Source organism: Zingiber officinale, chromosome 11B, assembly GCF_018446385.1.
Source record: "Zingiber officinale cultivar Zhangliang chromosome 11B, Zo_v1.1, whole genome shotgun sequence".
Classification (NCBI taxonomy): domain Eukaryota; kingdom Viridiplantae; phylum Streptophyta; class Magnoliopsida; order Zingiberales; family Zingiberaceae; genus Zingiber; species Zingiber officinale.
Genome location: NC_056007.1, coordinates 62,749,403 through 62,773,984, shown reverse-complemented (window position 1 = coordinate 62,773,984; position 24,582 = coordinate 62,749,403). Strand labels below are relative to the sequence as shown.

The 24,582-nt window shown below is 36.7% G+C and overlaps 1 protein-coding gene across 4 annotated transcripts; it reads right to left on the bottom strand.

Moving 5' to 3' along the window:
- LOC122034411 lies at positions 1–22,384 on the bottom strand. 4 transcript variants are annotated; one of them, XM_042593655.1, is made up of 9 exons: positions 22,142–22,383; positions 13,610–14,065; positions 12,861–13,035; positions 3,258–3,555; positions 1,508–1,580; positions 1,285–1,375; positions 1,002–1,081; positions 633–906; positions 1–431 (listed from the first exon to the last, which is right to left on the bottom strand). In XM_042593655.1, exons 1-8 carry the CDS (start codon positions 22,208–22,210, stop codon positions 643–645), a joined length of 1,506 nt encoding a protein of 501 aa, XP_042449589.1. In that variant the 5' UTR covers positions 22,211–22,383; the 3' UTR covers positions 1–431; positions 633–642. The 4 variants fall into 4 exon arrangements, with proteins under 4 accessions (XP_042449589.1, XP_042449590.1, XP_042449588.1 ...); XM_042593656.1 differs by having other exon boundaries at positions 1–394; XM_042593654.1 differs by having other exon boundaries at positions 1–400; positions 22,142–22,381.
- Between the last annotated feature and the right edge of the window lie 2,198 nt (positions 22,385–24,582).

Here is a 24,582-nt window from a genome sequence, read left to right as displayed (position 1 = left end):
TTGATGAAAACCTTTGTTAATATATTAATAAGATCAATCTAGCATTCTGGCCTTCAACATGATGCCAATATCGCCATACATTAAAAAAAACATTCAAATGCCACAACATTACAACGTTTCAAAAAAAGAACAAAAGAAAAGAAAACAACATGCACACATAAATTACTTACTGGAGTACTTAACTTTCAATTATTTACCACAGAGAAATCACCTATAGATTCATTTTAACTCCTTTTGTCTCCCCCAAAGTTTCTGACCAACTTCATTGGTTATTTACAGAGAACCACGTCGAAAACACAGAAGTGCAATTCATAGCTCTCATCATCCACATTTTGCCCAGTTTTTTTGTTAGTCATGTTCTTCCAAAATTACTGGAGCTCAAGGCAGATCTCTGCTGCAGCTGACATGAGGTATGTATGAGTCTTTATCCTCTATCAAGGATAATAATTTGGTTACAGTTGGAAGATAAATGGTTATGGAGGAAGAAAACATTAAGATTTATACTGCTGTTGCAGTAGGAAATCATATTGCTACTCAGTGCTCAAGCCTATCTATCGCAACCATCAATAAAAACATCAATCAATATAAGGCGCACAAAATTTGATCTCTTGCATCAAGTTGGTAGATTATACCTCAAAGTCTTTACGAATGATTTTGTTCATGTTGCAAAGGGTTAAGATCTTGAATCTGGTTCTCCAAGTCTTGCTGCCTTGTGTCATCTCCGTCTTCAACTCTAGCAAGGTTTCTGGCTTCACTCTGTTGCCGACTCTGACTAAGTTGGACCGAGCGCAAATTTCTCCTAGCCCTCCATCTTAAATACTCAATGAGCAAAGAGTTCATACTGATGGAAATACCAAACCCAGTAAATGAGGAAAGTAAAATGGAGAACACAGGGCTTACTCCTAGCTGCAGAATCAACAAGGGGATTTTCAACTTCTGTAATAAAAATTAAACAAAAAATTTGAGCTACCAAATCCATCTGACGAATAGCATCACCTTACCACACTATAGAAAACATGAGCAAAGAGGATCACAAGTGCAAATTGGAACGATGCATAGGCCCAAATGTAGCTCTGGCTCACTGTAAATAAAACACTCAAATTCATGGTTTGACATAAAGCACTATAAAAAACACAGATTCAGTACAACAATGTGGCAATCACACACAACGCGATTAAGGTTTGTTGTATGATAAAAAAAATGGATACTGAATATATGAAAGCTAATAGAAAATATTGGAAGAACCTGAAATTGCAAAACCATAGGAAGAGAAAGATGAATTACCCATCGTTGAAGCTATCATGGATGCAAGAAGACCTAGAACACAAGCAAATGGCAAAGATATGGCGAGAGCATGGGGACCCAATTCACTAACCTGTTAGAATAAAGTTTTAGTTGAAAGTAAATGAAAACTCATGAGACTAAATTGAACAAGTGTGTTGGAAATCATTAAAAAAACAAAAAATAATAATAATACAAATTGTATTTGAAAGTTGAATAGTCTTACTAAGAGTTGCTCCAGGAAGCAGAAATAGGCAAGCATGCTGACCATGACAAGAATAGGGACATCCTGCAATACCCTGTCATGAAAATGAAGAAATACCAGTTAAAACTAACATATACCCAAAGGTCAAAGGCATATATCGCCACAAGATTAAGCCAAAACCTGTAAATTGTTAAATAATGATCTATTGATTATAGTAATGCTTTTATTAAGGTACGACCTGCACGTCAATGAGAAATTTCTAATATATTCAAGGCATAAATTTCGATTCAAAGCATGTGCAGAAAACAGTTTGCACAGTTCCAGTTTTACTTGAAAAAAAATAAGCAGTCTACGGAAATCTTAACAATTTATCAGAGGGAGTAATCATAATTGGCACAAACTTGTGTTATTCAAATGTCATCATTTGAAATTAATCATAACAATTATTTATTTTAAAAATCAAACTTTTCTTTGATAACCTCCATAAAAGGATAACAAAATGAATACATATTTGAACGACATTTTCATTCCAAAACCATAAGCAAAAAAGTAAATGTTCTAGAATGGGCAAGATAGAAAAGCCTGCAACTCAAATGTTTGATGTGTTGCAAACCATCGAAATATTCCATCCACAATTTCCCTCTCCTCTAACCAACGTTAGTCATAGGGATGACAAAATATGCCCTGCCCTGAAACTTCATTGATCTCCCCCGATTGGAGCAGATTTATCTGCCCCAACTATAAAACAGCACGGGTATAGGTTAGAAAGTTACAATTCACTTGTGGGAAAAGAATGGGATGGCCTAATGTCCTGCGCCGTCTACCCCATCCCAGCTTATTTAAATTTATAATATATATAATCCATATAAAAGTCGTTTATTGATTGGTTGATGTCATATGTATACTTTTAATGATTAATTCATACTTATAATTGGTATTTGTAAATGGAAAATAGTGGGATGAGGTGGGCAGAGTAGGCCAGGGAGTGAATCAATCTCATGTGGTGTGCGAGAAACTTAGGACATGGCATGGGAGAATTGGGAGGATTAAATTACGCATGGAGGGTATGAGATTAAACTCTATGTAAGATTAAACCATTATTTAAATCAAATAAATTATTTTTTTATTGGATTGACTAATGTTTTCTCGGGTCTCCCTCGCAACCGCACACATCTTCCACTATAATTGATTCAACTTTTCTAATTCTATATTTCTATGAGCATGTTGACATCATCTCAACCTTTTTTTTGTTGTTTTATCTTCAACTGGAACTACACCTAATAATAGCTCCTGGATATTTGTATTTTTTAATTTAACAAATTCATATTAGCATTCTTATCTATGCTATATTAACCTTTTATTCAAAGATCATATTCTAAGAGAATGATTCAAACATACTTAAAGATTAACACAGACAATTGCAAAAACCAAATGTCAGATATTCTTTCAGCAAAAAAGCATTTAATCAGAATAATAAAATTTGTTATTGGATGCATGGTTAATTACTGCAGAAAGGAAAAAAAAATGATAATCTAGAAATAAATGGGTCTTGTAAATCTATATAAAAAGAATCAGTAGTAATTGGTAGATGAAATCAATAAGTTTGCACAATTTTGTTCTTCTGAAAATCCAAGGTTGATTAGATTTATAGCAGTTCTCTAGGAATAGGACACGGACGGAGACTGAGATATAGAATCACAGTTTCTTCTAATTTAAATGATATGAAGTTTGCCAATCCATATTAAGGATCACAGAAAATGAGAAAAATAACCTGTATTGAGCAACTTGTTGCCGATGAGTTGCATTTGCAGCGTGTCTACGAACAGTCTGATTATTCTGTAATCTCAGCAATGTTACAGGTAGGTTTCTTACTTCCTGCTTGCATACATCGCATCTCTTGTTTCCCTTAATACTAAACCATTTTACTGCACACTCTTTGTGTGCAAGTGCAAGTTCTCCTTTGCAGCTACACTCCATTTTAAGTGTTTCTCCTCCTTCAGAAAGTTCAATGAAACATATTCGGCAGACGGCCTCTTCTTCTGGAATATCTTCACTAACATCTTCAGTTACTGCAAACTCATGTATCATCCATGTTAATAATATTATATAAATTGGCCTCTTTTCTAACAACTCAAGCTTTCTAGGGATGTAGTTACCCAATCAACCTTAATATAGTATGAAACCAAGAGGTGGATTTGAATCCCACTAGTGTTAAAAAAAAATCCAATCAAGTCACTGTTAGTATTAGCCCTAGTACCAACTATGAGATGATTGATAAGAACAATTTTGTATCATATTTCACTTATTAATAAAAGGCAAAGTTGGTTATTATATTACTTCAGTGCAGTGCCGAATGAATAAGTATAATAATGTCCTAAAGTAGGAGGGTATAATTTATAATATATTAATTGGTTGAATTGAAAGTGGGATATTGTGGACATATAGAACGCTACTCTTAACTATTCCTAGTCAAACATTAATATACAAGGACAATATTAATGCATTGAGACTAGCATGTAGGTTAACGGATAGCTTAATTTCATAAGTCATAGATATGAGATATTAGGTTGACACATGGGTATATATTAGAGAATATGTATTGAATGACCCATCGTGAGAATGTTTCATGGATCGTTATATGAGTGTCATAAATATTCCCATAGTGACAATTAGTATAAATAGTCTTTAGATCTGAAGTCATTACGATTCCTTATATAAGGAGTTGTGTACTTTGGTATCGGTAAACATCACCGGTAACAAGGTGGACTATAAAGTTGTTCAATCGGTATGCAATAAATTATATGGAGGGATGTGAGTGATGTAAATGGGATCTATCCTTTCCATATGATAGAAGCGATATCTGTGGGCCCCTTGATTAGTATGACATAATACATGGTCATGCTCAAATGAGTCAATATGTAATATTGAGCTTATTTGATTGAGTGTGTTTACTTAAAAGATTAAGAAACACAAAGATTGATAAGAGGATGACACGGTCTATGCCTCATTGATCAATCTAGATATCAAGGATAAAAGGATTGAGTCATACAAGATAATCGATATGGAAAGGTTAGGTCGGATCTCGACATTCTTGTCACTTGGATAGCAATGGTACATTGCTAGATGTCACTCATTGCTTATGCATCTAAAATGATTTTAGATATATTGTCAACATTACAAGAGTCTATTGGGTCATACACAAAGAACATGTTAACTTGAAGATGAATTATAGGGTTAAGTCTAACCCGAATTATACACATTAAGTTAGACTCAAATGAATTCGGATTAGACTCATTGAGTAATGGGTTAGACTCATTGGCTTATTGGGTTAATGACTTATTGGATTAATGGTTAATCTAGTATATTAAATTCAACCCATTAAGATTAATGAATATTAATAGAGATTAATACTTCATTAATCAAAAGGAAGATCAAGAGACAAAACTTTTGTATTCAGGATGAGTACAAAAGTCATTTGTAAAAGTAACTTTTAGGTGAAATGACATTTTTAATAAAGTAACCTTTTGGTGAAGTAACCTTTTTAGTAAAGTAATCCTTTTGTAAAGTCACCTTATATAGGTGAAGTGACCTTTTGGGTGATGGTGATCTTCTTGGTTTTTGCTCTTCTCCTCTTCTTCTCTTGGCCAAAACAACCTTGTGTAGTTGCTAGCACAACAAAGGTTGTTTCTTCTGCAAGTTGTGAGTTCATGAGATGGATGGAGAACGTGTCCATGTGGATACCATAGAGGCGTAGACGTGCTGATCGCGTTGAGATCTGCATCCAAATCAAAGTTGTTGTCAAGAGTACCGGTTCACGCAACACAGGTAACTATTCTATCTGATAGAATAGGAAAAAGTAGTATACAATATTCGCAAGGATCTCTGGAGGAATCCTTTTTCCGCTGCGTTATGTGTTATTTTATGCATTAGATCCCTAGTATCAGAGCCACTTGCGAATGCGTATACATTGTTTTAGTTCTATTTTATATGTGATATAGAAGAACATGTGTTTTATATGACATGGTGGATGGTTATGACTCTTAACCCCGATGTGATTGGATATGTGTTGTAATTCATAATATGACCTGCATGTCGTGCCTCTTCTTTTTCATTCTTGTTGTAAATTTAGACTACCCTCGGATGTAACTCGAGGTTTCTTTAGATTTTGTAATGTACAAATAAGAAAAAAACTAGTCTACTAGACGATGGTGAAAAAGAGAGAAGGACAACAACACACGACGACAAAGGAAGCACTTAGAGAAGCTGCTTTCACCTAGGTTGACCTTTCGCTCTTCTCATTAGCTTGAGAAGATCGTAGTTGATGGGGCCATAACCATGTCATGTTTATTTAAGCATATATGGTGATGTGTGCCATGATTGTATGCATTGCATGTGTAGTTTAATCATAATTAGGTCTCTTTTAAATATGCCTACCAAAATTTGATACTCACTTTTACCTAAATCAATTGTAGACATGTTTGCCAAAGAAAAATGACTCAATTTATCATAGTAGAGTGCGACGAGACAATTGTGATGTCCGATTTTAAACTTTGGGTGTGACTTAACTATGTTATCTCAATTAGGTTGAGAACTTAGAGGCATATCCCATACGATGTAATTCAAATTATAGTCTTGGGCGATTAGCCAAAGCTAACTCAAGATGAGTTATAATGTGGATTTCATAAGATGGGCAAATGAACAAATAGTCTTGTTCACCCAATGATACAAGAGTTACATATGATGTAATTCGTAAATGTTGCCTACCTATGTTAATACTAAGTCTTGAGTGATTAGCCAAAGCTAACTCAAGATGAGGTATAATATAGATCTTGTCCCACATGAATGTCATCGCGATTGGATTTGGAGCTAGTAGTGTGGGTAAAACCACATCCATGACTTGCTCCTACCAAGCTTTACAGTTCAATGAGAGAATCATTTAATTAAAGGCCTAATTAAATGATCTAAATATGATACTTATTTTTGCATTTTATTTTTATAGATCACCATGTCATCAAATATGTCGAATATTCTCTTTGCGATCTGTCCTTGATAAGGACAATCTTAATGGAGCTAACTTTCTGAACTGGTACATAAATTTAAGAATAGTTCTTAAGCAAGAAAGAAATTTGTATGCCCTAGAGAAGCCCATTCCTGAAACACCCCCCACTATTGCCACTAGAGCTGGTAAGGATGCTTATAAGAAGCATCAAGATGATGCATTAGATGTATCATGGATGCTTATGTTATGGTTGAATATCTTAGACAACTATATCAAGGACAAGCAAGGCATGAGAGATTTGAGATCTCTAAGGCTCTGTTTCAATGCAAGATGCAAGAAGGCAGTCCCGTATGACCATATGTACTCAAAATGATTGAGTATGTAGAAAACCTACAACGATTGGAATTTCCATTAGGCCAAGAATTGACCACACTGACCTTGCCTGAGAGTCAATTTGTCATGAATTATAATATGAATGAAATTGACAAATTATTGCCTGAGATGTTGAGCATGTTGAGAACTGCTAAACTCAACCTTAAGAAGGCAAAGCCTAGTACCATTTTAATGGTGCAAAAGGGCAAAGGTAAATAGAAGCCCAAAGGTAAGAAGGGTAAGTCCCAAGCAAAAGACAACGGCAAGACTCATGCATTGAAACCCAAAGGTAGGATTGCTAAGGAAGGAACCTACTTCCACTCTGGTGAGACCGGACACTAGAAGAGGAATTGCAAGTTATACCTAAAGGAACTGAAAAGGAAGAGAAGTAAGACTTATGCCTCAGGTATATATGTTATAGAAGTCAATCTATTTATCTCGTCTTCTTGGGTATTAGATACCAGCTGTGCATCTCACATTTGTACTAATGTGCAGGGCCTTCGAAAGACTAGATCCTTGGTGAAGGGAGAAGTGGACCTACGAGTAGGCAATGGAGCAAGAGTTGTTGTCGTTACTGTAGAAACATATTCCTTATCGTTGCCACTGGGCCTGTTTTAGAACTAGAAAAGTGATGTTATGTGTCTGCTTTAACCAAAAACATTATTTTTGTTTCTTGTTTAGACAAGAAGGGTTTTTTATTTGTACTAAAGGACAAATATTGTTCCGTTTATTTAGATGGCATGTTCTATTATAGTGCACCTCTTATGAATGAACTCTATATTCTAGACTTTGAAAACTCAATCTATAACATAAATACCAAATGATTCAAGTCTAATGATTTGAACCAAACATATATCTGGCATTGTCGCTTGGGTTACATAAATAAGAGTCGCATATCACAACTCCATAAGGATGGACTCTTGGACTCATTTGATTTTGAATCATATGAGGCATGCGAATCTTGTCTTCAAGGCAAGATAACTATGACTCCTTTTAGTGGACACAGCGTAAGAGCTAATGACTTGTTAGGACTTATACATACTGATATATGCGACCCTTTCAGAATAGCAACTAGAGGAGACTATCATTACTTCATTACTTTCACTAATAATATCAGTAGGTACGACTATGCGTATCTAATGCGACACAAGTCAGAATCTTTTGAGAAGTTCAAAGAATTCAAAAATGAAGTACAAAACCAACTTGGTAAGCGTCTTAAGATGCTTTGATTAGATCGAAGTGGGGAATACCTTTGCCAAGAGTTTCATGACTATCTCGTTAAGTGTGGGATCATATCTCAACTCACTCCACCTAGAACACTATAATGGAATAGTGTATCAAAAAAATAAATCATACTTTATTAGATATGGTACGATCGATGATGAGTCAAACATATCTTCCTACTTCCTTCTAGGGACATGCTCTAAAGACGATCGTTTTCACACTTAACTACATTCCATCTAAGGCCGTCATAAAGACACTATAAACAATATGAACTGGTAAGAGTTCCAAGATGTCTTTCATGAAGATTTAGGGATGTGAGGCTTACGTTCAACGACAAGTTTTAGATAAACTAGGACCAAAATCGGACAAGTGCTATTTTGTAGGATATCCCAAGGAAACAAAGAAATATTACTTCTATAATCTCACACAAGGCAAAGTGTTTGCTACCAAAAATGGTGTTTTTCTAAAAAGGAAATTTATTTCTAGAAAAACTAGTGGAAGTAAAGTCGATCTTGAAGAAATTCAAAATACACAAACTAGCATCGACACCATGATGAAAACTGAACAGGTACCACAAGATGTTGTGGATAATGATTTTGTTACACCGCAAGGAGTTATAGAGCAACAACCTGTTCAAGTAGCACAAGCTCTACGCAGATCTGATAGGACTTGTCATCAACCTAAGAGATATTTTTTTCTCTTATCAGACCACGATAATGTAGTGCTTGTTGGTCTCAACGAGTCTACATTTTATCAGGAAGTTGTACAGGGCCAGATTCTGAGAAATGGCTAGAAGTCATGAGATCTGAAATGGAATCCATGTATACTAATCAAGTATGGACCCTGGTTGATCCACCTAAAAGGATCAAACACATTGGATGTAAGTGGGTCTTCAAAGTGAAGGCTGACATGGATGGTCATATGCATACCTATAAAGATAGATTGGTAGCTGAAGGATTCAAGCAGATTCATAGTATAGACTATGATAAAACCTTTTCACCAATTGCGATGCTCAAGTCTATTCAGATCATACTTGTTATTGCAGCTTACTATGATGATGAGATCTGACAGATGGATGTTAAAACTGCATTTCTTAATGGAAATATACTCGAGGATGTGTACATGAGACAACTTGAGGGTTTTGTTGATCCAAAGCATGCCAGAAAGGTGTGTAAGTTACAACGATCCATTTATGGATTGAAGCAAGCTTCTAGAAGCTGAAATCTTCGATTTGATAATGCAATTAAAGCATTTGGTTTCATCAAGAATGAAGATGAACCTTGTGTCTATAGGTGAAAGATCTATAGAAATAGATCTAAACGATTGCTTGGCCTAAGTCAGAGTACATATATTGACAAGGTGCTTAATCGTTTCGTCATACAGAATTCCAAAAAGGGATTTTTGCCAATATCACATAGTGTGACTTTCGAAGACTCAATCCCCCTCTTCTAAGGAAGAAAGGGATCGCATGAATCAGATTCCTTATACATCTGCTATAAGGTTTATCATGTACGTCATGCTTTGTACTCATCTAGATGTCTCGTATGCATTAAGCATGATGAGCAGATACCAGTCAGATCCAGGTGAAGGTCACTGGATAGCAATCAAGAATATTTTTAAGTATTTGAGAAGAACTCAAGATTATTTCTTGGTCTTTGATGCGATAAATAGCTTGTTGTAAAGGGTTACACCGATGCTAGCTTCCAAACTGACAAGGATGATTCCATATCGCAGTCAGGGTATGTATTTTGCTTAAATAGTGGTGTTGTGAGCTGGAAGAGTTCAAAGCAAGACACAGTCGCTGATTCTACAATAGAGGCCGAGTACATTGCTGCTTCAGCTACAGCAAAAGAGACTGTTTAGATTAGGAAGTTTATTACAGAGCTTGGTATTGTTCCTAATATAGCGAACCCAATAAACATCTATTGTGATAATAATGACGCTATTGTACAGGCTAAGGAACCTCGCTCTCATAAGCGATTCAAACACATACTACGACAATTCCATCTCATTCGAGAGATCATCGATAGAGGAGATGTGAAAATATGCAGAGTACCAACCAATGCTAACATTGCGGATCCTTTGGCCAAGGCTTTAGCATATAGGAAGCATGATGGTCACACCAGGTTTAGATATTTCAGTGATTTGCACTAGTGCTAGTGGGAGATTGTTAGTATTAGCTCTAGTACCAATTATGAGATGATTGACAAGGGTAATTTTGTATTATATTTCACTTATTAATAAAAGGCAAAGTTGGTTATTATATTACTTCAATTCAGTGTCGAATGAATAAGTATAATAATGTCCTAGAGTAGGAGAGTCTAGTTTATAAAATATCAATTGGTTGAATTGATAGTGGGATATTGTGGGCATATAGAACGCTACTCTTAACTATTCCTAGTCAAACATTAATATACAAGGACAATATTAATGCGTTGAGACTAGCATGTAGGTCAACAGATAATTTAATCTCACAAGCCATAGATATGAGATATTATGTTGACACATAGGTATATATTAGAAAATATGTATTGAATGGTCCGCCATGAGAATGTTTCATGAATCGTTATATGAGTGTCATAAACATTCTTATAGTGACAATTAGTATGAATAGTCCGACCTGAAGTCACTATAGTTTCCTATATAAGGAATTCTGTATTTTGGTATCGGTAAACGTCACTTGTAACAAGGTGAACTATAAAGTCAATCACTGGGTATACAATAAATTATACGGAGGGATGTGAGTGATGTAGATGGGATCTATCCCTTCCATATGATGGAAGCAATATCTGTGGGCCCTTGATTAGTAGGACATAAGAATGCATGATCATGCTTAAATGAGTTAATATGCGATATTGAGCTTATTTGATTGAGTATGTCTACTTAGAGATCAAGAAATACAAAGATTGATAAGAGCATGACACGGTCTATGCCCCATTCATCAATCTAGATATCAAGGATAGAATGATTGAGTCATACAAGATAATAGGCACGGAAAGCTTAGGTCGGATCTCGACATTCTCATCACTTGGGTAACATTGATGATTTCTAGATGTCACTCATTACTTATGTATCTAAGATGATTTTAGATACATTGCCAACGTTAAAAGAGTCTATTGGGTCACACACAAAGAACATGTTGACTTGGAGATGGATTATAGGATTAAGTCTAATCTGAATTATACACATTGAGTTAGACTCGAATAAATTCGGACTAGACTCATTGAGTGATGGGTTCGACTCATTGATTTATTGGGTTAATGGCTTATTAGGTTAATGGTTAATCCAATATACTAAATCCAACCCATTAAGATTAATGAATATTAATACAGATTAATACATCATTAATCAAAAGGAAGATCAAGAGACAAAACTTTTTGTATTTATTGGATGAGTACAAAAGTCATTTGTAAAAGTAACCTTTAGGCGAAGTAACCTTTTTTGGTAAAGTAACCCTTTTGTGAAGTCACCTTATATAGGTGAAGTGACCTTTTGGGTGATGGTGATCTTCTTGGTTTTTGCTCTTCTTCCTCTTCTTCTCTTGGGCAAAAACAACCTTGTATAGTTGCTAGTATAACAAAGGTTGTTTCTTCTCAAAATCTTCATGAGACGGATAGAGAACGTGTTCGTGTGGATACTGTAGAGCGTAGACATGCTGATCGCGCTGAGGTCTACATCCAAATCAAAGTTGCTGCCGAGAGTACCGGTTCACGCAACAAAGGTAACTATTCTATCTGATAGAATAGAAAAAAGTAGTATACAGTATTCGCAAGGATCTTTGGAGGGATCATTTTTCCGCTGCGTTATGTGTTATTTTTTGCATCAGATCCATACAATCACGTGTTAGAGGTTAAGGCCAATCAAGTGAAGTACCCTACTAACACATGAAGGGGGAGTGTTAACATATCTTTCCTAATAGATCAAGCTTTTAGAAAACGTTATTTAACCAATCAACCTTAAATCCAAGTATTAGTCTCTTCCTGTGTAAGCCAATATAAGGTTGTTGTTGAATTGGGATGATCCCTTTCCTTCCCTTTCCTCTAAATATTTAGACATAATGGACTATTGTACTTGTCCATATGACACTAATGGATATAGAACATCTTAACTTCAACACACTACCTCCTAATGCCTATCATAACTCAGGTACGAGCATAGCTCTGATACAATATTAAATTGAAATGGAGTCCATTTCATCCCACAGTGACTAGTCATTTGAGAGAACACTTTTCTAGTTTATAAACATAATGGATGATCATTCTTATTCATGTGTCAATAATAGGTTATGAATCTAGCTATGATAATAGGTTAAATTGGTGAAGAAATCATTCCATCCCAAAAAGAGTAGTCATTTAAGGAGGGGCACCCCTATTCCATCCCAAGATGAATAGTTATTCGAGAGGGGATACCCTTCCAATATTTAGACATAATGGGCCACTACACTATTTATGTCGGGCTATTAGGAATGGAGCATTGTAGCTTCTCATTATGACTCAATGATATGAGCTTTAGCTCTCATAGCATGTCGCGAAGCCCATTCCATTCCAAAATCATTTTGGTATGGAACGAGCTTTACCCCAATTCAACAAAGGTATACTCAATAAGTGTGAAATTTTATATTAAATTTCAGTTTATCCTTCAATATTTTGAACAATAACCATAGCTAGTAAAAAATACATCATGCTTCTCCCACCTAGCACTCGCAAAGAAATGAGTATAAATAAATCCAAGATCATGAATTAGGTCATCATATTGCTTAATTTGCAGTTCATAAAGTACCATTGACTGTCTCGATAGCTGCATCATTTTCGATGGTAATGTCAGTCATGACAGGACGAGGGGTTGCTGAAATAACTCGTACTAAACCAATTGAATCCATTCTCCGTAAACCTCTATTTTTGGCATTCCCAGGTACTGAAAGTGATCGTCTGATCTGCATCTTCACACCTTTTTTCTGTTGAATCAAACAAAAATGCAAAGCAAACAGTTTGAGAAATGCTGTTCTATGTAGGAACATAGACTACTGAAATGCATCCTTCAGATTACTGTCAGATAGTCTCTAAGCAAGATTTATTTTTGATAACATAGTTATGCATAAATTCATACACCAAGCAAACAATTAGAAAAGTTCTCACTCATATCAGGAATTTAGAAGCCTATTATAAAAAGTGAAGCATGTTTGCTTAGCAAATTAAAGCCAGTGTCCAAGCAAGCTGATCACACAAGTTAAAAGTCTACAAACCATTCAATCAAATTGTCTGCTTTACAGGGAATTAGCATACTGATCAGGTGATCATGATGCGCAAAATGGGCAATTAAATTGACTTAGACATGGGTAGGGGCAAGGGGTTAATAGCTTTAGTTCACACACATCAAGGAAGATAGAAGTTATGAATTTTGTAGGTTGCACCAGTATTGAAAGAAAAAAAACAAGGTATAATTTTTTTTTTAATGAACTAGATAAAGAAAGATCACAGATGATTGGCATCAGAAAGTGTTTATACAGAAAATGAACATATAAGACTTACTTCCAGAGAAGAGAGGCCCACATGTCTTTCTTGTTCAGTAGATGGACCTTGATTGCCAACTGGTGTAACAGGTAAAGAGTATGTTCTCTTGGTTGAAACAGAGGATAAAACCTTGATAAAAGAAAATTGCCTTGGCGTTGAAGGATTGTCTTGTTGTCCTGAAGAAGGTGTTCCGGGAATCAGGAGAACTGTTCTGTCACCTTCTGAAGTTGAGCCTTTTGTCTTAAGACTCCTCTGTGAGAAGACACTTCTAAGAGATGATTTTGACCTTGTTGAATTTGGTTTTGGTGGTAGGCCTGCTCTTGCTGAACCAGGACTGGACAATCCATGTGTCCTTGCAGAAGGCATTGGACTTTCCAAAGTTCTCGCAGGTATTTGCAAGGATGCAAGGTTTGGTCGTCGAGAATTATGTGCATGCACAACCTCCCTTAAGGTGTTTGCATCCTTGTTAGATGACTGCAAAGGCAATCTATATTAGAGAAATATCAATTTTAGTAAAGGCAAATGCTCAGGATGTTATAGAATGTTATAAAAATAGATATTAATACATTTTCTGTAAATAAACAGATAACAAGTTTAAAATAGCAGATAATAATAATCTGGGCAATTGTCAATGCAAAGCGCACATTCCTTGGTTCAACACCTATAATCAGACTTGGTTATTCGTCTTCTAGAAGCTACAAAATCAGAAAAATATTCTAAGATATGGTGCATTGAACATCTTCCACCTATGGTTCAACTGCCTACAAGTCTGGAGTTGCAGGTCCCAGCATGCCCCCACAGGTTATTTCATATTGTTCTGTAATGGCCATGATGGCTTCTGATAAATCAAGTCAATCCCTGTAGTAGTCACTTCCACCTCATAACAAATCTCGTAGAATAGACATACACTGGAATCTGGACGAGTGCCTTATTTGCTTCTGTTTTCATCCATTGTATTAAATGCTTTGTTTTTAGATTTTTTTTTTGGGTGAACCACGGTCACCCTTTTGCATTTTCAATGGTGATGATGATAACATAAGCAATCGTCCAGTTCATCAATCACATAACTGGTTGACTATGGGATTGCCCTATTCATTTTTAAAATCTCTACAAAGCATTTGATATAGAAACAATCCAACATGATCCCTTGAACTTCAAACAGTCATAACTTTTGACTTGGGATTTGGAATCAAACTCTGTTTGTGATCACGCGTGCAGAATTTAAAAATCTACATTGTTACTCGGTACCCGTAACCGTCAATTTTCGGATCCAAATTCCACCGTTTAGCCGAGCCTTCGAAGATTTTATTATTATTTTTAGTCATTTTTGTTTTATGGTATTTAGGATATTTTTGATATTCCCGGTAATTATGGGTCATAGTTAGTCTAAAACAGCATCTTGCTTTATTAATTTTAATTTTTGTCAAAATATTTTCTTTTCTGGAAAAATCTCTTTTTTTGTCTACAAGATTTAAATTGAGGTCCAGATTTATTTCCCTTTTTGTCTTAGGGTCTAGAGTCTATATAAACACCTGTCTAGTTGTATGAAGATTCATCCCTCAAGTATTAATGAAGTGTTCTATTTTAGCAAACGACGACTTTTCTCCTTATTTCTTCGGGTTCTCTTCTTGCCTTCTCCTCTAATCTCCCCTTCTTATCAGCCCGTAGGATAATCGCTAAGTTGGTATCAGAGCAAGGTGTAGATCCAATGAAAGGTTGTTGTGCTCGTGGTTGCGGTAGGCAGGTTCCAGCTGAGGAAGCCTCACATTATGGTCGTAGCGTTACATAATGGCGATGAAGGATTTACAGAGGCAAGTCGCAAACTTAACCCAACGTCTAGCCGAGGCGATGCGAATTATTGAGGCTCATGGGCTCTCAGATCGTGGATCTGAGTCTTCCTTCGAAAACCCTTATCACCAATAAGTTATGTACCAAGAGCGGCGTGGTCGAGAGGAGCCCTATGAAGACCTCGATTTTTGGGTTGAACTACCCGAAAATTTTGGTACGTTGCAAGTAGAAGGCTTCGTTGATTAGATCAACGAGGCGAAGTGGATCTTCAACTATAAGCAAGTTCCAGATCGGATGAAGGTGGAGTTAATTGTCATCAAACTCAAGGGGCGAGCATCGACGTAGTAAGAACATAAGTAGCGCTCATGAGACAGACAGGGAAAATCCCAAATTACTAACCGAGAGAAGATGAAGAAGAAGATAAGGGAACACTTCTTTCCTTTCGGCTACACCCAAACTTTGTTCCAGCGACTTCACTCATTGAGACAGGGTACGAGATCAGTAGACGAATATACGGAAGATTTCTTCCAGTTGGTTGCCCGAAACGACTTGTCCAAGACAGAGGCGCAGAAGGTGGCACGGTACTTAGGGAGGTTGCTAATGTGCGTAGATTATATATGTTTTTAGGCATTTTTGATGCATATCTACTTGTATCTCATGAATATGATCTATGTTTGTTACACCCTATTTCATTATTTATGTCATACTTCCATTCTATTTGTTCAGAGATATGCTCTTTGCATGTTTTGATTGACAGGATGTCATTTGGAGCAAAAATGGAGCAAAGGCACACATTGAAGCAACTTGTGAAGATCCAACAACCTATTCGTGCCCCCTGGCACAGCCATATGCCTCCCTAGTGCCTCCCACCAGAAAGATACGGCAGGCCGTGCCTCTAAGGCACGGTCGTGCCTTATCCTCAACTGAACACACAGTTTGGTCGTGCCTCAAGACATGACCATGCCTCTCCTCCCAGAAGAAAACACGGCTTGGTCGTGCCCTAAGGCATGGTCGTGCCTCTCATCTCAGCAAAAGACATGGGCCATTTGTGCCAAAAGGCATGGTCGTGTTTCGTCCATCTAGAGAAAGCCACGATTTGGTCATGCCATCAGGCACGACTGAGCCGCCTTGGGCCGCGGCACACACGCCCCAACCGTGCCTCTGGGCACGACCGTGTGGCAGAGAACACGAGGGACACGGCCCCCTTTCCTATAAAAGGGGATTTTCTCCCCTTAGGGCATATCCTTAGTTTGGGTGGCTGCCCCCTCCTTTGGGAAGGGTTTTCCCCTCTAGGGGAAACCCTAGAGCCCTTATCTTCGCTGATCAGCACTATCCGTCCACTTTCGGAGCAAGGGAACGCCTCCAAAGACATCGAACTTCAAGAATAAGCACTCTCTTCTCTCTATTTCCACATATTGAGTTGTAGTTTGCTATTTTCTTTGTCCTTTGGTTGTATTCCTTTGTAATGGAGTAGATTCTCCGATACTTAGAATGCAGGGAGTAATTATGATATGTTGTTGATGCATTAGATTCTCCGATAGTTGGAGTAGATTCCTTGATTTGTTTATTTCTTTATGCAATAAAGTGTTTATGTCATGTTCTATGTGTGTTGTGCCTTGTATATGTTTGACGAAATATGTGTATGGTGTATGCATGTGGATTGTGATGGATTGGTTACCTTGTAGAGGAGAAGTGCCAGATTATATACTGCGGAGCCTTGTGATAGGGGGTAACCCTTTAAGCGGATTCTTTAGAACGATCCTCTTGCAAGGAAACTGATTCTCTACAAAGGATTATCTAATTAGAGTTTAGAGGGTTTTTCTTAAATTAATGTTACAAAGTGACTTGTGTAATCTAAAAATGTATAATCGGTGAGTCCTATGACAGAGGGAAACCCTTGAACCGGACTTCCTAGGTTACCTTGTCTACTTGATTGCATTAATCAATTGTTAGGAAGTAAATTGGATAACTCTAGAATTGTATACTCGGGGAGCGGTAATCTTTTAATCGGACTTTCTAGAGTTGTTTCTTTACATAATGGCATTAGAACTTGGGTAAAGTCTCCGGTGCGATCTTCGCGGGGTTGTGCCGAACTTTAGTTAGAAATCCTACACAGTGTAGGCATAGAGTTAAGGAAATGAACAATACATAGAGACATTAACTAACATCATAATGAAACCAAATTCCTAGAATCACTTCCCCTAAACCAATTTCTCTTTCCTAATCCATCTCTCTCTCTCTCTCTCTCTCTCTCTTCTCTCCTTGTCTTTCTAGCTCTCAAGCTCTCAATCAACTTTCGAACGTCTTGATAATTCACCGTGTGAAATCAACTAGTACTTAATCAACAGTCCTTATGAGATCGATATTTTTATTACTTGACGACGTACCCATGCACTTGCGGTCACACATTAGTTGCACCTGACCTTGCAAGATGCCCTCAACCTTCATTCATTCTTGATGGTTTCAGAGGCCTACCAACATACACTAGTGGCCGAAAAGCAGCAGAATTAGAAACCAATGGGGAGAAGCGACCAAAACAACAATTGACCAGTTTTCCCTTGGGATTCTCATCCTTCATAGCAGCAGCCACGGCAACAACCACCACAAGTTTACTCTAAGGCCTTTGTCAGATGTTATCAATGTGGTGAACAGGGACATAGGATGAACCAATGCAGGAAAGCTGCTCTTGCTGATCCGAAGGGTAAAAATTTATTCATTAAGGAAGACGTGATAGAAGATCCAACAACCATCAGTGTATGAAGCTGACAACATGCTATATGGTGATGGCCATAAGACTTTAGTTGTGCGCAAGAGTCTCTTACTTCCAAAGGTGAATCAGGGAATAAACGATTGAGAACTAATATTTTTAACACTACCTGCACCGTCGCGGATAAAGTCTGCAAGATGATCATCAACAACAGTAATTGTGGGAATGTAGTATCTGAGGAGGTTGTCCAAAAATTATAATTGAAGGCGGACCGCCACCCTACGCCATATAAGTTGTCTTGGCTGAATAAAGACAACGAGGTAAATAGACGATGTCTCGTATCTTTTTCAATTGGTAGCAAATATTATGATAGTGCTTGATGTGATGTGGTGGCCATGGACGCATGTCATGTACTGTTATGGCGACTTTGGCAGTATGATCGCAGCGTCATCCACGATGGACGAAAGAATACCTAAACACTTTACATCAAGGGACAGTAGATTGTGTTGGCACCGCGGCGAGAATAAACCACTCTAATTCCGCCAGCCAAAACTACTAATCTGCTTCTATGTCCAGGTTTTTAGATGAGATGGAGCATAACGACGTTGTCTATGCTTTGTTGCCATGCCAGAGCAATGTCCAACCCATAGACACAGAGCTATCGACCGAAGTGCAACAACTACTAAAGGATTTTGATAAATTGATGCCAGAGGACCTTCCTTCTGGGCTACCACCTATGCGAGATATCCAACATGAGATTGATCTTGTTCCAAGGTCGAGTTTGCCCAATTGATTAGTGTATCGCCTCAGTCCTAAGAAAGCTGAGGAATTACAACAACATGTGGTGGAGTTGCTGGAAAAGGGTCATATCTGTGAGAGCATGAGCCCTCTGCTGTTTCTGCCCTACTAGTGTCGAAGAAGGATGACTCATAGTGTATGTGTGTTGACAACCAAGCCATCATCAAAATTACAGTGAAGTACAAGTTTCCAATTCCTCGCTTGAACGACATGTTGGATCAACTATCCGGTTCTAGGGTTTTCTAAAAAATTGGCCTTAAAAGCAGATACCACCAGATCAGAATAAGGCCGAGAGATAAATGGAAGACAACATTCAAGACACAACATGGACTTTATGAGTGGATGGTCATGCTTTTTGAATTGTCCAATGCCCCAACACATTCATGAGGTTTATGTATCAAATCCTGTAGCCTTTCATAGGAAAGTTTGTGGTGGTTTACTTTGATGACATTCTCGTCTATTGTTTGACATGGGCATTACACTTCGATCACCTCCGTGCTATTTTTGAAAAATTGAAAACAGAGCGCTTATTTGTCAACAAAAAGAAATGTTCTTTCTTTACTACATCGGTCACCTTCCTTGACTTTATTGTGTTTACTGATGGTGTGCATGTAGATCAAGCAAAGATAGACGTAGTCTTGGAGTGGCCTCAGCCGAGGACCTTGCACGATGTCAGAAGTTTCCAATACCTGGCTTCTTTCTACTGTTGGTCCATCCAAAATTTTAGCACTCTGATTGAGTGTCTCAGGGGAAGAGATTTCAAGTGGTCTGAAGAAGTAGTGGCTAATTCCCATCTGGTCAAACAGAAGATGACAAAAACACCAGTTTTGGCACTTTCTGATTTTTACCAAGTATTCAAGGTCAACTGTGATGCATCCAGTATCGGTATAGGAGGTGTTTTGAGTTAGCCGGGGCGTTCAATTGCTTTTTTCAGCAAGAAGCTGTCTAAATCCAAGAAGACTTATTCTACCTACGACTTGGAGTTCTATGTCATTGTTCAGTACTTAAAGCATTGGCATCACTATTAGTACAGAAGGACTGCATCTTCTTTATTAATCACGAAGCATTAAAATATATCAATAGTCAACACAAGCTGAGCAAGCGACATGCCAAGTGGGTGACTTTCTTACAAGAGTTCACCTTTACGCTGAGACACCAAGATGGAAGTCTGAATCATGACGCAAATGCCTTGAGTCGTCGTTCTTCATTACTCACCATTATGAGTACCAGTGTTATAAGCTTTGAGATTTTTTCAGATATGTACGCAGCTGACCCATCATTTGGCAGGATATTACAGGAGGTATATAATGGATATACATATGATTTTATTTTACATAATGGATCTCTATTTCGTGGGTTCTGAAGTAGCAGATCATGAGCAAGTTTCATAATGAGGGGCACTTCGAATGTGATAAGACGTTGGTCCTCATCTCTGTCGATTTGATTGATCCAAGTTAACCAGTGATGTGACCCACTTTGTGGACCGGTGTTCTGTATGCCAGTGATCTAAGGGGGTGCTCACCAATGCAGCCTTGTACACTCCCTTACCTATCCCTGAAGCTCCTTGGTTTGATGTCAGTATGTATTTTGTATTAGGATTACTCGCACACAACGAACCTCATATTCAGTTCTTGTTGTAGTTGACAAATTTTCAAAGATGACACATTTCGTAGCTTGCAGGAAGACTATGGATGCTGTCCGGATTGCCCATCTTTACTTCAAGGAGATCGTGCGTCTACATGGCGTTCCTCGATCCATAACCTCAAATTGAGATAACAAGTTCATCAGTCATTTCTAGAAGAGCTTATGGGAAAAATTAGACACATAATTGAACTTTAGTAATGCCTATCACCCTCACACAGATGGACAAACCGAGGTGGTGAATCAGAGTTTGGGCAATCTTCTAAGATGTCTCACAGGAACTAAGCCAAAGAAATGGGACTTGTCGCTACCTCAAGCAGAGTTTGCCTGCAACTGATAGAGAAATAGGACCACAGGATTGAGTCCTTTCGAGATTGTCAATGGGCGGAACCCATCGGGAGTTCTGGACTTAGCCCTTGTTCCATGTGTGGGATGATTTAACCCTAAAACAGATGAGATGGTAGAACATCTTCAGATTAAGTAGGTGAAACTAGCAATTCTGAATAGCAATACCAAGTACAAAACTTGAGTTGACAATCATCGCCATTAGATATTTTTTAAGGTAAGAGATTTTGTTAGGCTATTTTAACTCGTGGTCGTTTCCCTGTTGGTGAGTACAATAAACTGAAGGATTGGAAGATTAGACCGTATGAGATATCGCAAACCTTCCTAGTCATCTGAAGATGTTTGATGTCTTCAATGTGAAGCACTTGACTCCTTATTCGGTAGATGCTGATGAGGCTACTATGAACTCGAGGGCGAGTTCTTTTCAACTCGTAGAAACTAATGCAGGAACAACCCAACACAACCTCTTAGAACTTCAAACAGTCATAACTTTTGACCGGAGACTTGGAATCAGGGTTTATTTATGATCACGCATGCAGAATTTAAAAATATACATTTATTACTGGGGGTACCCGTAACTACCAATTTTTGGGCCCAAAGTCCACCGTTTAGGCCCTCATTCGAGCCTTCGAAGATTTTATTACTATTTTTAATAATTTTTATTTTTATGATATTTAGGGTATTTTTGATATTCCTAATAATTATGAGTCATAGTTAGTCTAAAATAACATCCTGTTTTATTAATTTTAATTTCTGTCAAGAGATTTCCTTTTCTGAAAAGATCTATTTTCTTTTTCTACACGATTGGAATTGAGGTCCATATATTGAGATTACTTTCCTTTCTTTTCCTTGGGGTCAATAGTTTATATAAACATCTGTCTCGTTGCTAGTTGTATGAGGATTCATCCTCAATTATTAATAAAGTTTCTTTTTTAGCAAACGGCGGCATTTCTTCTCTAGAAAACACCAGATTGAATGCTATTTGAACATCAGCTCCAGAACTAACTCCCACCAGGGAAACTCAGACAAGATCGGATAGAAACAAGAAGATAAAGAGCTCATCGTTCTTGTTCTCCGCAACTATCACATAAAGAAGTACTTTTTGCACAAGCTTTAAGGTCAACACTTACCACTGATTAAAAAAACGATCTGACGCAGTAGAATAACAAGCAAAAAAAAAAAAAAAAGAACCTCAGAACACTAATCCCCACTCAAAAAAATTACTCTCGGAACAACAAGTAAAAAAGGCATCATTGCTCGGTAGGAATTACCTCGCGATCAAAGCTCGAGGGCGGCGATGCCGTGGAAGCCGAGTCCAATGGGCCTGTCGAATCCTCCATAAGAAACCGAAACAAAAATCAACCCCGAAACTGACACCAAGTGATTCGACAAGGGGAAAACCCCAGGTGGGTGATTCCGGCAGTGATCTCTTCCAGCAGCGGCTCTCTCGGCGGGGTGGAGAAGGAGGCCCGATGAGGCGGAATAAATGAGCGAAGCGTCCAGCACCTTTCAGTGGAAGTATAAATTTGTCTGAACTCTAAAGCCAATTTGTTTTATCCGATTCTTAATGGGTTAGTGAAATCCCAAAACTACTCCTCTGGTTCTTTCATTCTTACCGTTTCAGATTTATCATCCCAAAACTATCTTACAGTCCCCTGAGAAGAGTGTTTGAGAGACTAGATGGATGTTCCATAGCTACATCATAATCCTTATTTTTAAATTGACATTAGATATTAATTCTAGATGATCGATTCAGTTTTACTGAAAATTTTCATAAGCTATAAGAATAATCAACCTTTCAACAAGAAACATTCATATCGAGGGCTTTCTTTTGCGCACTGTTGTATTATGTGGTCGTTGTCTCAAGCCGCCATGGAGATTTTTTTTTCTTCAATAAGGTTGTTCCGGTTCAGTCCGGCAAGTCAATTAGACCTAACATCATCGTTCCACACTTTGGAGCCCAATATGGTGAACGTCGCCATCATAACATTTTAGACAGACATAAAATGTTCTTTATTTTTATTATTCAAATATTTCATTTAAAAATATTTTTTTAATATTATTATAATATCTATAATCATAAAAATATAATATAAAATAAAATTAATGTAACTTAATTTTAATTAAAATCATAATAGATAGAATATTTTTTATTAAAATACTCTTTCTCAATTTACTTAAAATTATTTTAACTAATTAATTAAAATAGTTTTAATAAATTTAAATAATTTAAATTGATAATAGATATTTTAATATAATAATATTTTATTTATTATAATTTTAATTAAATTAGAACAATTTTATGAATTCATATTATAACACTATGTTCGTAATAAAACTAGAATAAACATATTTGTAAAATAAAAATATGATAAGAAATCTTGTAAATTTTAAAAATAGTGTTATTTTAAAGATAATAAAAATAATGAACGATCCTTTATTATTTTTACCCGTGGCATTAAATATTCTATTCGTTGAAAGATAGGGCTGCGGATAAGTCCTGCGATCGAAGAGCCAGTCAAGTTACAAGTCAACACATCAAAGCAAACGTGTTGGGATATTTGTAATTTTACAAAATAAAAAAAAAACATTGACAGTTGAATCTGGTCAACCTGGTTCAATTTTTTCTAATTATTAGGGTCACGAAAGCACTTAATACATCTAAAGTATAATACCAGTGCATATTATTTACACATGAAATATGTGAATGCATAATTACTAAATTTAAATTTTGAAAAAAAAATGTTAAAAGTTTTTAGTAGAGTAATTTAAGTTTAGTAATATTAAATATAATAAAATAATTATTAATATAGGAGATATAAATTGTCTTAGTTAACTAAGAGTTTTAAATTTTTAGGATTATTTTTATAAAAGAATAAAGGAATTGAAAAATATGTTATATAAAATAGAAGTGAGATGATTGAAATTGAGAAAATTGTCATGTGATGTTTATAATCATAAAATACTTCTAAAGGTACGTTCAATTCAAGATTATTATGCATAATCTTAATTATGTAATTATCATGTAATCACATAACTAGGTTATAATGAATATAACATAATGTAATGTTATTTGGTTTAATTTTAAGTAGTTTGTTTGAGGGTTTTAGTGTATAACATAGAGTACATAGAATTATATCAATTATAAAATAAAATACATATAATAATAATATTATTATTATTAATGGTGATATATATAAATAAATAAATTTAGATAATATTTTAATTTTTTTATTTTTTAGGGATAATTTTGATGGACTTTAGATTAAATCTATTTAGTTTATCTGAACTATATCTAAAAGTTAATTGATTCAATTAACCTAAATTTTAATAAAATTCCTATTTTTTTTAAAAGCACTCGATCGTCCTCACGCACACCGCCAGTCTAACACCTCCCGCAGAGCCTTTCTGTGAGATGCCTGACACCTCCGGCCCCTGCGCGAGCGGTGTTCGGTGAGCGATGTTCAACATGCAATAGGTGTTGTGCATGAGGCTTTCACTGGAATGACTTGTCTGGCTAGCACCACTTAACGAGCTTCCTATTCACAGGACTAGTGTGTCACATACCACCTCTAGCCCTTGGCGAGTCTTCCGCACGAAGGAACATGGTGACTGATTCGGTTGTATTCTCATAATCCTAGAATTAAGAAAAACCTCAAAAATCGCATTCCGAATTGAATTACCGAATTATTGACGGTTGTTGATGGTGTCG

Excerpts from the sequence above, each read along its gene's own strand:
- LOC122034411 (XM_042593655.1), bottom strand. The coding sequence starts at position 22,210 with ATGGAGGATTCGACAGGCCCATTGGACTCGGCTTCCACGGCATCGCCG. Across the intron at positions 14,066-22,141 it reads CCTCGAGCTTTGATCGCGAG|TCATCTAACAAGGATGCAAA; the intron begins GTAATTCCTACC and ends TTGCCTTTGCAG. Across the intron at positions 13,036-13,609 it reads TGGGCCTCTCTTCTCTGGAA|AAAAAAGGTGTGAAGATGCA; the intron begins GTAAGTCTTATA and ends TTGATTCAACAG.